Raw genomic sequence first — 16642 nt, 5'->3', positions numbered from 1 at the left:
TCTATTTGAAAATAATTTCAGATTTATAGAAAGTGAAAAAAACCCCAAAGCAGTTTAAAGAACAATCACCTTATCACTCTGCACCCACTTTCACCTTTCAACATCTTATACCCTATTCGCTTTCTTATCTGCGTTTCTCTCTCCGCACACGCGCGCACACACGCACACGTGCACACACACATGTACACACACGGAGTCACAGTGACATGCACACCCTTTTTTTTCTGGGCAGGTGCACCCACCATCCCCATTCCCTCTCAGTTCTTGGGCTGGCGTTTGCTAAGCGCAGGGCATTCTCTGTCGTGACCACAGCACACTTCGCAGCTCCGTGGGGGTTCCCTCCTGTCCACGCTCCAACTCATGCGTTGGCCCGATGGCATCCTCTTAGCTTTGTTCCTCGGCCGGTACAGAAGCCAGTCCCGGGTCAGGCCGTGCCCTGAACCCCCGCCTTCCTTTGGCCCCTTGACTCTGACATCGTGCCGTCTCCCTCGCCCTGGTGCAGCTCAGCCACTTTTGCGGAATCCAGAACCTCCGCCTCCGTGCCTTTACTAGAACATTCCTCTTTCTGTCTTTGATATTTCTTTGTGATCAGATTGAGGTTATGCCTTCTTGGCTGGAATTCAGCATAGGTGACATGTCCCTCCCAGGGTGTCACATTTGGAGGCACAGTGCCCTTCTGTCCCTCATGGGTGATGTTAATCCTGGCCACCCGGGTGAGGTGTGGCTCAGGGTCCCCACTGTATCGTAACTTCCTCTTTTCGTTGCAACTCATCGGCCATCCATGGGAGCCGCTCGGAGATAACGCAGATAGCCTGTGCCTCACTGAAGTTCCCCCTTAGAACCTTCCTACAGTTTAGGTGAGAGTGTAAATTGGTGCAGCCACCATGGAGAACAGTACGGAGGTTCCTCAAAAAACTAAACCTAGTATTAGCATATGATCCAGCAATCCCACTCCTGGGCATATATCCAGGAAAGGTGAAAACTCTAATTTGAACATATACATACACCCCAACATTCACTGCAGCACTGTTCACAAGAGCCAAGACATGGACGCAGCCTAAATGTCCGTCGACAAAGGAATAAAGAAGGTATGGTATTTATGGCGTTCCCGTCATGGCTCAGTGGTTAACAAACCCGACTGGTATCCATGAGGATGTGGGTTCAATCCCTGGTCTCGCTCAGTGTGGCCCTAAAAAGATTAAAAAAAAAAAAAAGATAGGTATTTATATATACACAATGGAATACTGCTTAGCCACAAAAAAGAATGAAATAATGCCGTTTACAGCAACATGAGTGGACCTAGAGATTATCATCTAAGTGAGGTAAGTCAGACATAAGCAGCCATATGATATCACTTTATGTGCAATGTCATACTTTGAACTTATCTACAAAACAGAAACAGACTCATAGAGAAAACAACCTTATGGTTATAAAAGGGCAGTGGGGGATCCATTGGGATATGGACTTAGCAGACACTCACTACCGTATATAAAACGGATGAACAACAAGGACAGTTATATCGCACAGGGAACTATATTCCATATCTTGTAATAAACTGTAAGGGACAAGAGTCTGAAAAAGAGTGTATATGTATATGTAAAACTGAACCACTTTTCTGTACACCTAAAACTAACACGATATTGTAAGTCAGTTACACTTATTTAAAAACATTCGCCCTCGATGGGGCGTTCACTGCTGATGCTTGCTGATCGGGTCTTTACCAGGGCGGTGGTGCCTATTGGTTGTGCAGTGCCAGCACTTGGTATTCCACGGTAACCAAGATTCCTTTCTTCTTTCCACGTGTGAATTTAATTTAGCTGTCTGTCTTTGGCACAGACTCATGGATTCATTACTGTATTTAGTTAATTTGATACTTACATCGTCCCATATTTGGCCCTTGGGACCCCTTTCAAGCTGGCTGCTAAGTCCTCGTGATAGGCCCCCATCATTTTTTCCCAAGCAGTCTGCACACTTTCTGTCATGACAGGGTGTTCCAGGTTCATTTCCCACCTACTCTGCCCTTCCTCAGGATTCGTCATTTCTCTGAAAAGCCCTGGCTTCTCTCAGTGGGGCTGGTGTTAGAGGCCAAGGTCTGGGCCCCAGGTGTGCTCATGGCTGCATGGGGCGTCTTGCTTCTGGGCCCTTTCAATGGACAGAGCTGGGAAGTATGTGCCTGTGTGTATGCAAAATACCCGTGACCAGTACCTCCGATTCCCATCCATTCCCACATCAGATTTGTACGTCTCTTTTTTCAGTGAGCCCCGGCTCCCAGTGGCGTCAAAACATTTAGCATTTGCTCAATCCTATAATCCATCTTTTTAAAGTTTCAGAATTGTTTATTGTTTGATAATAAAGAGTTGAGGGTTGTTTGCAGTCCCGCCCACCACACACTCACACACACACATACACACCACACACACACACACAGAAGCAGTTCCCTTATCCCCAAACTGAGGGTGTAGTCAGGTATCACGTTCATAAACTGCTCGGATTTTTACTTTTCATAAACTGCTTGGACTCGTTGGGCCCGTCCTTTCTTCCTCACTTTAGGATAGGTATAGTATTCGTTTGGAATATATTTTGTGCTTTTATTTATTTATTTTTAGTCTAGGGTTCTCCCTTCCCATTCTTATTGATTTAATTTCTTTTAAAAAAAAAAACAAAAAAACAACCTGGAATGTTAACAAGCTCAAAACTCCATAAAGGGGTTTGTTCAGGGACATGCCCTTCCTCCCTCTTGTAGATAACCAACTGACTGTTTTCTAGGAGATCCTTCCTGGGTTTCGTTGTGTAAAAAGAAGCAGACATATGTATGCTTTCTTATCGTCCCTTCTGTCTTCCCCGCGGGGTCTGTGTTCTTTGGCGCTCGGCTTTCTCCACTGAGCGCTGTCTCCAGAACTCACTCCGCAGCGGTTCACAGCAGTCTTCCTCATTCCCTTCTACAGCTGCCGCGACGTGCACCATAGTTTATTCACCCCGTCTTCAGGCTTGGGCATTTAGGTAGTTTCCAGTATTTTGCAGTTACAAATAATACTGCCATGAATACCCTTGCACATGTGCATTTTCATATCAGTGGAGGTGTATCTTCCAGATAAATTCCTGCATGTAGGATTGCTCAATTGAAGGGTATAGGAATGTTTTCTTTGAAAATGCATTGATTTTTTTTTTTTTAGAAGTTCAAATAACACGATTAAGTAAGTAATAAATACGCAACACACAGACATGGCAGAAATTGTGAAGGCAGGCGCGTGACTGAAGTTTGAGCAAAGCCGGCCTAGAGCATTGCTACAGCCCCTTCAGACTCCAAAACAGAAGCCTGATAGGGGTGGGGGCTCGTGGTATAATAACTAAGGTTCTTTGGAGCCCCCTGGGAGTTCATCATCAGAGCCCAGGTCCTACCTCAGGGACTGTCACTAGAAATCCGTGTCTCTGTGGGCCCACTGATCTGCTTTCCCTGATGGCAGCAGCGTGGCGAGGGGAGGGGAGCTGGGCCGTACCGAAGTGGGCTTGGGGTCAGCAGGGAACCTGGCAGTGGGGCCCAGAAGGCTGTGCAGAGCCATGCTGGACATCCTGGTTTGGCATAAAGAAGCGTGCGCTTTGACCCTCAGTCACCAAGACAGGCCAAGTCTTCTTCAACATCTACTTTTAAAGATGGCTGTAGAGTCCACTTTGGAGCAGTGAAAAAATTTGGCGAGACCCTCTTCCCAAAACCTGTGACCCACTCCTCTCATGGCCACATAGTGTTTTGGTTTTGTCTTTAAATTTTATGGTATAGTCGACTTCCAGTGTTGTGTGTGTTTCAGGCGTACAGCTGAGGGAAGCAGTTACGCGTGCAAATGTATCCGTTCGCTTTCAGATGCTTTTCCCACTAGGCCATCACAGAGTAGGGAGTACACCTGTGCCGGGGTCCTTGTTCCTTACCCCACAGTGTTTGCATAAGGTGCGAGGGAGCTGGCAGAGCTAGGTAAGAATCACTGCTTTTAAGAGTTGTTTGGATAAAATTGTTGAAAGAAAGGCGGGGGGGACCTATTTGGCGTTGGAGGAGGTGTTCTGTATTCCACCTAGAAAGCTAAGGGAGCAGCTCTTCCCGCAGCTGGGCTGGCGGGAGGAGGAGCGTATTGGCGCCCGGAGGGGTTGGGGGTGCAGTGGTGAGGACCAGGGTGGCACAGCCGAGGTTAGGGAGCCTCGTTCTTTGTGGAGAGGCCCCTGTCGCTGGGTCCTGCACCAGAACATGACTGACCTGGAAAGTGGGGGGGCGAGCAGGCCTGGCCTTTTTTTTTTTTTTTTTTTTTTTTCCTGCTGCTTTTCTAGCCCTATTCAGCATCATGGCACTTGTGGGTTTCTGTTTCCTCATATACAGTATCCAGGACCAAATTAATGGTTTTCAGGCCATTTTGTATGAAGCACCTGAATTCCAGAAAGGAGCGTTAGGGGTCTGCGGAGTGTGCGAGGGAGCCCGCCCTGTGCCTGAAGTAGCTCTGCTGTCCCCTCTTGCCGCGGTGCTGCCCCGGGCAGTTGTCATTCAGAATGAGTACGCACCTGGCGAACACGAGGATGGGTGCTCCTGAACCTCTTCTCTGCTCCAGAATTGCGATAGTGCCCAGGGAGCTTAAGGAGCCAAAGCTGTGATGGGGCAACCACGTCACAGCTGGTGGAGACACGCAGGCTTGGCCCTGTAATCTTGGAGGGTCCTTGGACAGAGACCTCAAAGCAGTGCAGGGAGCAGGTCGAAGGTCACAGGGCAAACGCCAGAGGCTGGCACCATCGTCTCACTTGGTAGCCTTCAGATGTCACACCCTATCAGTAAAGACAAACAAGCACATTAAACACATGTCTCCCCAGTATGTGTACTCTGTGTACTAGCATCCTGTATACCGGTATGCAGATTTTTAAAAGATGAGAATGGTTAGTCAAGAGGTACTGCTCAGTGAGTCACCCGGTACGCCCACTGAGGTGTCTCCAGCCCACCTTGGAGAAGGCAGGGGTCGTTGGGTGGCACGTGGGGGCAAGGATGTGAGGACAGGAGAGGATGGCGGTTCTCAGTCTGCAGCACCTCCTGCCCGCACAGTGGCCATGCCCTCTGTGGACTGCTCCTTGCTCAGTAGCTCATTGTCAGTTGACTCCCTTTGTTTTTTTCTTAAATTTAGCTTCATCCTAAGCAGTACTGTCCACAATAGAACAAGCTTCCTGTGCAGTTAGAATTTTCTTCTAATGCACCCTAAAATAAATTCAGAACTATGCGCACACATTAACAGTTAAAAAATTGGAGTTCCCGTCATGGCGCAGTGGTTAACGAATCCGACTAGGAACCATGAGGTTGCGGGTTCGGTCCCTGCCCTTGCTCAGTGGGTTAACGATCCGGCGTTGCCGTGAGCTGTGGTGTAGGTTGCAGACACGGCTCGGACCCGCGTTGCTGTGGCTCTGGCGTAGGCTGGTGGCTACAGCTCTGATTCAACCCCTAGCCTGGGAACCTCCATATGCCACGGGAGCGGCCCAAGAAATAGCAACAACAACAACAACAACAACAACAAAGATAAAAAGACAAAAAAAAAAAAAAAAAGACAAAAAAAAAAAATTGCAGGCCAGCCCCTGCCTGTGTGAGGGGGGTCGCCCTGTGGGGGGCCGTGGCCTCTGCCCCAGACCACATGGGGAGGGGAGAGGTGGCGAGAGCGAGCCCCCTCTGCCAGGTCCGGACCCATGTGGATGTGTGGGGGATGCAGTCCTGCAGACCAGAGGACAGCTCCAAGCAGGTCGTGCCTCACAGAGTCCCAGAAAGGCAGCGGGAACACAACGCCTCTGTGTGAGGACACCGTGCACACGCTGATTGAACACCGGGTGGGGCTCCACACAGTATAGCCACCGTGAATCACTGCCGGCCCTGCCTGCCACCAAAGTCCGTCATCCATTCGTCCACTCTGGAGGTGTGTAACGGGCACTTGCCTGGTGCCAGGCCCTGTGCTAGGCACGGAGTTCCAGTGGAGAGTAAGACAGATAAGGTGGTGACTCAGGAAACCCACATCCCAGTCAGGGAAGGCAGGCGGGAAACAGGCAGACCAGTAAAGGGAAGATGAAACATCCAGATGCAGGTTCCCCCGAGATCTGAGAGTGCAGCCTTCCCGGGAAATCTTCTCTAAGCCGGGATGGCCTGAGGCGAAGCTGCCAGACCGGCAGATGCACAGAATCAAGGGAGATAAAGCACCGCTGCTCACACAGTTCAAAGCCACGGGACTGGATGCCGAGATGCGGAGTGTGGTTCCCGGGAAGGAGCCTGGCGGGGCCGTGCCCACTGCGGGTGCCCTGCCTCTGTGACGGCTGCAACACCAAATACTATTTCTGCTTTTCACCTGTTTTTGTAAAAGGGAAAATCCTTTTCAGATTTCTTTCAGTTAGCAAAAGCAGGTACTAATGCAGGTCTTTTGTAAAAACAAAGTAAGCTAAAGTGAACTCTTGAAAAGCCGGCATGCCTGTAGTTATAAATACTATAAAGTTACAATCAATGTAAGGGGGGAGGGGACAAATCTATTCCAAAGAATTCCGAATAATCTATGTAGCTGTTCCTCCTTCAGGACGCTGGGACGCTCCCCACTCCTTACACGCGGGCTGCACTCGAGGACGTGCTTCTGAACAGTGTGGGTGAGGCGGGTACAGGGGTTACTTGCCAGTGGAGGAGCCTGACCAGCACTCGTCACAATGATGCCCATTAACTCCTGCAGCCTGAGGTCATGTCCAGGGCCCGTTCCCCGATCAGATGTGATGAGAAGGTCACTTCCCCTCTGTGGTCTTCCTCCCAGAAACCTAGAACCCCAGTCTTATGATCAGAAAAATGTCATTCCAACCGGGATTGAGGGGCGCTCTGCAAGACGCCAGGCCACTCTCCGCAGACCGTAGGGTCGTCAAGGGCAAGGAAAGTCTGGAGTTCGCCACGTGGCACAGCAGCGACGAACCGGACCAGTATCCATGAGGACGAGGGTTCGATCCCTGGTCTTGCTCAGTGGGCTGGGGAATCCAGCGTTGCCGTGAGCTGTGTGGGGATCACAGATGCGGCTCAGATCCCGAGTTGCTGTGGCTGTGGTGAGGGCTGGCAGCTGCAGCTCTGATTCGACCCTGGCCTGGGAACTTCTATGGGCCTCAGGTGCAGCCCTAGAAAGACAGATAGACACACACACACACACACGGAAAGTCTGAGAAACTGTCATGCCAAGAGGATCCTTAGTTCCCAGAGCCAAGTTTTGAAGATCCACACCCGCGGTCGGGGAGCCCCGCAACGGGGACACCTCGCAGCCCAGCAGCCTCCCCCCAATGCAGGACGGTTTCCTTGGTTGGTTCAGAGCTTTTTCTGAAAATGCAAATGTGCACCGTGCTGCAGTCGGGGGCTACGGGTCGCCCCCTCTGCCCGCTGCCGGCTGCGAGGGGGACGGGAGAACGACATCTCAGCAGTTTCAGAACATTGCCAGGGAATTGGGGGGTTCTGTTAACCGCATGCGCTTTCTCCCACACTCCTCAGCTCCCCGGGGATGGCGGTGTGGTGTCAATAACCGCTTTTTAAACATCTTGAGATACGTCATTGCAGTCTCTGCTTTCTTGTCAGAGTCAGGGCCCCATTTCTTGGCGTCGCCAAGACGAAGGGAAAGAGAGGGCTGACCCTGTCTTCCTCCTCCTCAGTGTGCGGGCTGTGGGGGAGCCCGTCCCCGCCTTCAAGCCCCGTCGCTGGATGTGCTCGAGCTCGAGCGTGCCTGTACCTCCCGGGCGGGGGCCGTGCAGGCTCATCGCCGTGTCTGTGTTTGTTCCAGAGATAGAGATGGTGATCATGGAGCGCAGCAAGCTCCCAGAGCTGGCGGCTGGCACCTCGGTGCAGGAGCAGAACACCACGGACGAGGAGAAGAGCGCCGCCACCGGCCTGGAGAGTGCCCAGTGGAGCAGGTAGCTGTGGGGCAGCCATCGGGGGGCGGGGGCTGCTGCTTGCTCTCAGGCCTGGGGTGGAGGAGGAGGTGCCTTGGCTGGGCACCCACTGAGGATCACCCAGGGCCTCTTCCCGCCACCCAGCGCAGCCATCCGGCTGCTCCAGCCCCTGGTCCACCAGAGGCCCGGCTCCTCTCGAGAGACCTCGGGGATAGCGCTGGCCCTCCATGCTGCGGTGCTCACCCCTTGGAAGGAGAATGACCCAGGCGTGGCACCACCACCCTAAGCATTCCCGGGCAGGGCTGTGTCCTGACGCTCCCCCCCCATGCTCTGCTGCCCTCAGGAAGGGACCCTTGGGGGCGTTTGGATCTCACTCGTTCATTCCCTGCCATGCACACCGCCGTCCACAGGGCCTGCCCTCATGACTCAGCCAGCGCGGTCCATGCTGGGTTTAATGCTGCCGTCTGCCTTGGACTGCTTCCCTCATAGGTCATGTCGGCGACGGCTGCCCAGTACAGCCTCGGAAGTCTTGGAGGTGCCACACTTCCTGCAGCCTTGCGGTTGCACCGCCCGTTCCAGGATGGGACTGGGTGGAGGGCTGCTCCCATAGTTGCCGCAGACTGTGTGGAGGGCTTCCTCGTCTCCGAGGTACGTCCTCGTCAGGAGGCCTTACTGCACAGACGCCTGCAGTGACCTCCCGACCGCAGGTTGGTGTGAGCACGTGCCCCTGTCTGCCTGCAAGCCATTCCCTTCCTGAGCGCCCACGGTGAGGCCCCGTCCTGCTATTAATCCTGCTTAAAGCGAAGAGTTGAAGCACACTGATTTTTTCCTCCAAGCCTTGTTTATCTGCGTGGCAAATGTTTCGGTTAACTAACAAGAGGATTCATTTTTATCAGATGAACGGGGAACCGTTTTTAGTTTTGGCTGAATAAAAAGCATTGCAGCGCAGTGTGGACTGTCAGTTCTACTGACCAGGACCTCTTTGATTTTGTTTGATGGCCAAAAAATGAAACACTTGAAGCGCTGAAAATGAACTTGAAGCCCTGAAAACACACGGAAAGGGAGGGGGAAGCAGCCTTTAGGTGCTTTAATTAAAATAGGAATAATTGAAAAACCAAAAATGACTTGTCGCGGGGGTGCTTAGGCTGACGTCAGCGCATCTGCTGGGTAGGTGTTAGGGTGGCCTTTAGGTGAACCCATCATCATGTGCTCCCCATCCTAGGATCTGGTAAATGGGAACGGCACGTGTTTTGAATAGTGTGGTGATACTGAGCCCTCCTAAAGGAAGAAAATACCCATGTATTGTCAAAAACAAAAAGTCCACAGACCAAAATGTTATGTTTGAACGCTGGGGTTGAGACTTCTTTTTTTTCCTGAGTTTTAGTGAAGCAAGGGGTTTCCTTAGAGCTGACTGAGATTGTTTCTTAACTTTCGGTGACTTTGGCATCTTCCACCACATGGTGTATAATGTAAGCGGATCCTGTGCCTTGAGCTAGGCCACATGCAGACTTGGGGCCGCAGGAACCTTTGGGCAAGAGCTGCGCTCTGCTCTGAGCCCACGCGCCAGGGAGAGGCTGGCGCCGGTCGGGGGTTGCCTTCTCCTTTGCAAAGGTATTGTTGGTGGTCAGAGACCCCACCTCGGATTTCTGTCCCCCCACTCCCGGGTGCTGAGGGCGAGGGAGGAGCAGTTTGTCCTCGATGTGATTTGGATCTTGACATTGGTCCTCTCGTTCTAAGAAAGCATGGCGCAAAGTGGAACTGTCCCTGGATTCCCTGTATGTTATGGGCTATATCTGCCTCCATGGTTAAATATAGGCCTAAGAAACCAAAAACCATTCAAGACATTCTTTCTTTTCTTTAAAAAAAAAAAAAAGCTTTAAAAATTTAAAAAGCAATACATATTCAGAAAATATTAAAAAACCTTAAAAAGTATAAAGAAGGAAGAAAAAGGTCTCCCTGAGTCAAAGACAGCTGTTAGCAAAATTTTGGTCATTTCCTGCCAATCGGTTTTCAGTGCCAATAGAGTGAGAATTTTGCTCGCCTCCCCCTCAATGGCTTATACCATACCAGGTCTATCGTTTTTTTTATTCTTGTTTTTTTCTCTAATATCAACGCCAAGTATCTTTTTCATTTCATTGTATTCGTAGTAAACAAAATGCTAACATCTTCATAGTACTTCACCTCACAAAACCTCCACTCAGCCTTCCGTCTGCTACTGGGCGTTTGGTTATTTGTATTATTTCCAAATGAAAATACAGTTCCAATTGCAAGCAGCCGGCTTTTTGCTTTATCCTGCTCTTATGTTTGGAAGTGTTATTGCTGGGAGCTTAGAAAAACCCAGATTTGCACATGGCCAAAACAATTCACACATCTGCGTGGTGATGCCTGATCTGGAGGGGCGGAGCTGGCACCTCAGAGAAACAGCCTGAGCACAAATGTTCCCTTTTGAGTTCTTCCTTTAATTTCTGTGTATCACGTGGTTATTTGAAATGTCGTGACAAGTGCATTTCACTGCTTTTTTTCTTTGCATTTTTCAATTTACTATTTTGAATCAGTAATACGCTTGTGGAGTTAAAATTCAAACACGTGCCAAAGGTTATGCAGTGACGAGTCTCCCTGTTTCTCTGCCACGTGGTCTCGCTACCCCAGTCAGTGGTGCTGACAGTAACTTGGGTCCTTCCAGGGGGAACGTGTACCCTGGGTCACTCGCTGAGGCATCCTGCTCTCCAGGGCCAGCCGCGTGCTGTCTCAGGCTCAGAGCCTCCTGCCTGCAGGCCAGATCTGTGCACATTCTCTTATCCTCATGTGGAAAGGTCGGTCCGGGCCAGGCCCCTCACCTGGAAGGGCAGTGTTCAGGCAGCGCGGTTTGTGATGTTTGCCGTCGCTCTGTGGATGTCACCCACAGAGCAGCAGAGGCGAGAGACTTCATATCGATTCCTTCCAGTCTGGGAAAGTCGGTCCAAGAAATGGCCTGGCAGGACCTGCCAGAGAGACCACGGCGAGCGCCCAGCATCCTCAGAAGTCAGAGAGCCACACCTGGGTCAGCACTTTGCACCGTGCGCCTGGGCCCGTGTGAAGTGCCTTTCAGGGGTCGTTTCCCCTGAGTCCTCACAGTAACCCTGGACGGTTTAAACCTCTCTTACAGACGGGGAAAACTTTTAGGTAACGCACCCAAGGGTTTGCAGCCAAGGAGAATCTGAACCCAGGTGGTCTGGCCCCAGCGCCCACGTTCTAAAATCGTTCAGACCTGTTTGGGGGCTGCTGTTTGTCTATCACGTTGCCCTGTTTCCTTCCGTCTCCTGTCACTTGGAAGTGATGGCACCGTGCGTCCATCTTCCGGCCGTGCCCGCAGGCCTGGGAGTGCCTCGGGAGCAGGAACGCCGTGCCCTTTCGCCCCAGTGTCTGGGACAGCGGGTGAACGATTGCTGAGCCACTAAGCGGTCCATTCCCTCGTCACTTTCCCCTGGAGACCACAACTTCCACGGTCTGTGTCCCCAGCGCCTGGGGTTGGACTGGACGCCCCCGTGGCGGACCCTCCGTGCTGGTGGTAGGGCCGGAGGAGGCCAGGGCAGGTGGCATCCCTGGTGCAGGTGAGAGGAGAGGCGACCCCTGTGGGCGCCAGGCGGCTCATGCGTGCCCCCCCCCTCTTCCAGACCCTTCCTGGATATGGTGTACCATGCCCTGGACAGTCCGGACGACGACTACCACGCGCTGTTTGTGCTCTGCCTGTTGTACGCCATGTCTCACAACAAAGGTAAGCGCCTGGCTGGCTGGCTGGCCTTGGGGAAGAGGAAAGCCGCTCTCTGGGAAGACCCCTTTCTGGTGGGGGCGGATCCCACAGCGCCGCCCTCTGGCCCCGTCGGACTTGGGTGCTTTGCTCTGGGCTAAAGCCCGGGGAACTGGTTGCTCAGGTGACCGGTGGGGGGGGGGCGCGGCCGAGTGCTGACCGGCCGGCCCAGCGTGACTGTTCCCGCTGCGGTTGGCTTTCGACCCCTCGGTTCACCGCTGACTTAGGCTCGCGACCTCTTTCCTAACATCAGAACTGAAATCAGTCAAATCGTAGTCTCGGTTTTGCTCTTTATGATAGTTGGTGTGCCGCTCTGGCTTCAGAGCTAAAATAGACTCTGGCTGGACGGCGTGGCAGCCTAGACTTCCTTTCTAAAGAAAGGTGTGGTCCTCTGGCTTCCCCTGTTGAGGCCGGGCGGTCAGGATCCGACTCCCTCGGAGCTGACAGGTTTGGTTAGGATGCGTTCACTCACTTCCTCTCTGAGAACAGCCGCTGGTGTGTGTTCCACCTGGCTTGACACGGCAAGTTCTGAAACGGCCACATCAGAATCTCTTTGAAGAAGAAATCAAGAGTATTCCTCCGGGCCCCTGCCAAGCGCTGGCTCGGCGTAGATGAGACTCTGCATCCGGTGGTGTTTCAGAAGTTTTTTCATAAGCTTACGGGGTGGTAGTTGGAGGTGGGTTTTAATAAGAGAGCCCATGGCTGGAGTCATTTAGAAAGTACTCCACATAACCAAGTGTGTGTTTATTCTTAAATCATTGATCATGATAAATAAGTCGATTACTGGCAGGAGAAAACAGAGTGAAAAAAGCCTCCCACCCTCCACGCCCCATTTGTCCTCCAGCTCTCTTCTTCAAAGGCGGTTCGGGTGAATGGTTTCTGGTGTGGCTTTTTAAAGGTATCTCTACAGACCCAAGTACGAGTATATGTGATTTTGTGTCTACAGCCGTCCCCCAGCGTAAACGGAGGTTCATGCCTTACTGTCTGTTGTGTACCTGGTTTTGCTCATTTCCCCGTATCTCAGCACCTCGCTTCCCATCCCTCCAGAATCGCTCTGTTCTTGCTAGTCCTCACCTCTGCCATCCCCTTCGTGAAGGACACTGAGACTATTATTTCCAGACTTGGCCTACTCGAGACAGGACCAGTCACGATAGGTCTTCTCTTGTGTGAGTCTTTGTGCTCACATGCACCTGTGTAGATCCAGCCCAAGACTCTTCTAAAAGCAGCATAACTGGCTTCGAATCCTGCTGGTGTTTCCCTCCATAGCCTTGTTCACTCCCACAGCCTCTGTAAGCCCCTCCAGCTGCTGGCCCTGGGCCTGGCGCCCAGGGCCCCTCAGTTACTGGGAATAAACAGAATTCCATGAGCCATGGACTTCCCGTCGTGGCTCAGCAGGTTACCAACCCAACTAGTATACATGAGGACGTGGGTTCAATCCCTGGCCTTGCTCAGGGGGTTAAGGATCTGGCCTTACCGTGAGCTGTGGTGTAGTTGGCATACGTGGCTTGGATCCTTCATTGCTGTGGCAGTGGTGTAGGCCGGTAGCTGTAGCTCTGATTAGACCCCTAGCCTAGGAACCTCCATATGCTGTGGGTGTGGCACTAAAAAAAAAAAGAAAAAAAAATGGTAAAAGGAATTCCATGATCCGGACTGGCCTGACTGATAGAATTGGTCCCAGCCTTGGATCGCCTGCCATCCCTCCAACCTCCCTGTGTGTGCATGCCTCATTCCAGCTCTGCGATCTGAACTCCTTCCCCCTTTGCATGCTGGGGACCCCTGCAGGTGTTTGGGCAATACCTTGAAACGGTCTGTCTACACCACCCTCATCCCCCATAAATATACCCTGACCTCATCGCACTTCCTGCCACTTCTGGTTCAGCTGAAATTGCCAACCAAGGTTGAAACTGCCATGACCTTTAGCTCTCTCCCTCCTTTGATCCCAGCATTTAGTCATCAAGGGTTGTCATTTCTCTCTGTTCAGCCTGTCTATCTGGTCAGCAGAATTTAACTCAGTGCCTGACTCCAAGCTAGGTGCTGGAGGTGAGACCCAAAGCCGTGAGAGAAGGAGAGATCTGAGCACATCACTGCAAAGGCCTCTATCACAGACGCCCCGAGGGGTCAAACACTTGGCTATTTTATTTTTGTAGGGTTTTTAAAAAATCGTGTTGAAGTGTAGTTGATTTATAGTGTTGTGTTAATTTCTGCTGTACAGCAAAGCGATTCAGTTTACACATGTTCGTGTGTGTGTGTGTGTGTGTGTGTGTGTGTGTATTCTTTTTCAGATGCTTTTCTGTTATAGTTTATCACAGGATGTTGAATGTAGTCCGTTTTATAATCCCCGTAGCACTGCCAGGTGCTGCTCTCTCAGACTGTGTTGACCATGTCCTTCCCCTGTTCAGAAACCTCTGGTCCCTTCTTCTCTCCCTTAAACTCCACCCCTTGTACCTGTCATTTGAATATCTGGATTGCGCCCAACCTGATCTGATGCCGCCGGCTTCCCTCCACAGACCCTTGGCTCTGTGAAGATTGTTCCGTGGTGACTGAACTCATTCACAGAAACCTGGAGCGGCTGTCCTGGTACAATATTCTTTGGGTTGCAAGCGGAAAAGACTCCCTCCCAGTAACTTAACCAGAAGTGTCTTAGAGGAAGGCCCCTGGGGCAGCTCACGTGACCCAAGACCTTGCTGAAAAGTGGAGAGAAGGGCAGGAACTAACCAGCTCTGAGAATCTGCCTTAAGGTGGATCGTGATTTGGGCCCATCAGGTCCTAGGCTAGGAGTCTAAACCCTCCAGATGTCACATCCTTGGGCAAGAGTCTGATTGTTCCTGGTTGGTGGTGTGTCCAGCTCTGGGGTTGTAGTGATATCCTCAGGGGCGCTGGTGGTGGTGGTCAGGGTCCCACAGCACAGAGTCGCCTCCACAGAGTCCAGCTCTGTATCTGGGACCGTGCCCAGAGACGGGAGCTTGTTTCTTTGGAAGCCCGGCAGGCACCCCAGTCAGTACCTACTCGTTCCTGGCTGGTCTGCCACCTTCTTGTATCCATCTGTGCTTTTAGCTGCATTTCCTCTGCCCTCTCCTCACCACCTATTGAAATGCTGCTTGCCTGTCAAGGGTCTGCTCACAAGTCACCTTCTTCAGGAAGTTTTCTCTGATGCCTTCAGGTGATACTCTGGGTTAGAACCACCTCGTGTGGCACGTACATTGTACATGTCGCTGAATTTGATTGGCTAAAACTTTGTTAAGGATGTTTGGATCTGTGTTCCTGAGTGATATCAGTCTGTGATCATCCTGTAATTCTCTTGTTTTGTTTGCTGTCAGGTTATGCTCATTTTAATGGAATGAATTGGGAAATAGTCCCTCCTCCTGAATTTCCTGGATGAGTTTTTGTAGAACTGGTATTATTTCTTCCTTTACTGTTTGGTAGAATTCACCAGTGAAGCCATCTGGGCCTGGAGTTTTCTTTGAAAGAAGCTTTTAAACTATTCAGTTTCTTTTGTAGATACAGCTATTAAAGCTTATCTGTTTCTTCTGCTCAAGCTTTGGTAGCTCATGTCTTTTAAGGAATTTGCCATTTCATCTAAAACTGTTGAATTTATTGGCATAAACTTGTTTATTAATTTTTTCATTACCGTATTAATGTCTGTAGGATCTATGTTGATGTCCACTTCCTGACTCATGGTATATTGATAGTTTAGGTCTTATTCTTTTTTTTTTTTTTTCCTGATCAGTTTGGCTAGAGAGTTATCAATTTTATGTTCTATTGGTACTCTCAAAGAACTTTCTTTTTGTTTCACTGACTTTTCTCTATTGTTTTTTGGTTTGATTAATTATTTTTCTTTCTTTCTCCCTTCCTTCCTTTCTGTCTCCATTCTTTTTACAGCCGCACCTGTGGAAATTCCCAGTCAATGGGTCAAATTGGAGCTGCAGCTGCTGACCTGTGCCACAGCCAGAGCAACGCCAGATCCTTAACCCACTAAGTGAGGCCAGGAATCGAACCTGCATCCTCACAGACACTGTATTGGGTTCTTAACACACTGAAGTACAGTGGAAACTCCTCTGTCCTTTATTTCTTATCTTCAGCTACTTACCTCAGATTTAATTCACTTTTCTTTTTGTAGTTCCTTAAGATGGAAGGAAGCTTTAGATCATTGATTTTTTTTAAGCGACTCAATTTCTTTTATTTTACTTTTAAAATTAACACCATAATTAAGTCTTGTGTGTAGTTCTGTTAATTTTAGCATATTTATGGATCTGTGTGAACACCTCCGTAATCCGGATACAGTATAGTTATATCAACCAAAAAATTCCCTTTTTCTATTCCTTTTCAGTCATACCCTATCCGTACCAGTCATTGATGTTTAAACTTTTCTTGTTTTTTAAAATAAGAATTTAATGCTGTAGTTTTAGCTGCATGCAATCAATTTTGTTCTATGTGGTTTAATTTTTATTCAGTTTAAAATACCTTATAACTTCCCTTCCGATTTCTTTTTGTTCTATCATCTTTGTGATTTCTAGCTATATTTCTATTAGTGATTTTTCTCCTGGTTGCTCTGGATCATCTTTTTCTTCTCTTTCTTTGCGTGCCTGGTATTTTGATTGGTTGACAGTTACTGTGAAGCCTACATTTCTAGATGCTGAATTCTTTCTTCTTTACAGTATTTTTAGGTTTTGTCCTGGGACATGGTGGAGTTACTTGGCATTGCTTTGGTCCTTTTTTTTTTTTTTTTTCTTTTTAGGGTCACACCCATGGCATATGGACGTTTCTAGGCTAGGGGTTGAATCAGAGCTACAGCTGCTGGCCTGCACCACAGCCACAGCAGCACAGGGTCCGAGCCTCGTCTGTGACAGCTCACAGCAACGCTGGATTCCCTGACCCACTGAGCAAGGCCAGGGATCCAACCTGCATCCTCATGGATACTAGTTGGATGCGTTTCTGCTGCGCCATGACAGGAACTCC

The 16642-nt window shown here is 50.2% G+C and overlaps 1 protein-coding gene across 21 annotated transcripts in view; it reads left to right on the top strand.

The window, feature by feature from the left end:
* CLEC16A (C-type lectin domain containing 16A) overlaps nucleotides 1–16642 on the top strand; it is a 220211-nt gene that overhangs the window by 65449 nt on the left and 138120 nt on the right. For all 21 annotated transcript variants that reach the window (XM_021086617.1, XM_021086621.1, XM_021086630.1 and 18 more), the window contains 2 exons: nucleotides 7791–7920; nucleotides 11553–11653. In XM_021086617.1, coding sequence (XP_020942276.1) covers nucleotides 7791–7920; nucleotides 11553–11653 — 231 coding nt within the window. The remainder of the gene's footprint in view (nucleotides 1–7790; nucleotides 7921–11552; nucleotides 11654–16642) is intronic.

The sequence above is a fragment of the Sus scrofa genome, chromosome 3 (genome assembly GCF_000003025.6).
Source record: "Sus scrofa isolate TJ Tabasco breed Duroc chromosome 3, Sscrofa11.1, whole genome shotgun sequence".
In the NCBI taxonomy this organism is placed as follows: domain Eukaryota; kingdom Metazoa; phylum Chordata; class Mammalia; order Artiodactyla; family Suidae; genus Sus; species Sus scrofa.
The sequence above is the reverse complement of the archived record's forward strand: the minus strand, read 5'-3'. Positions and strand labels throughout refer to the sequence as shown.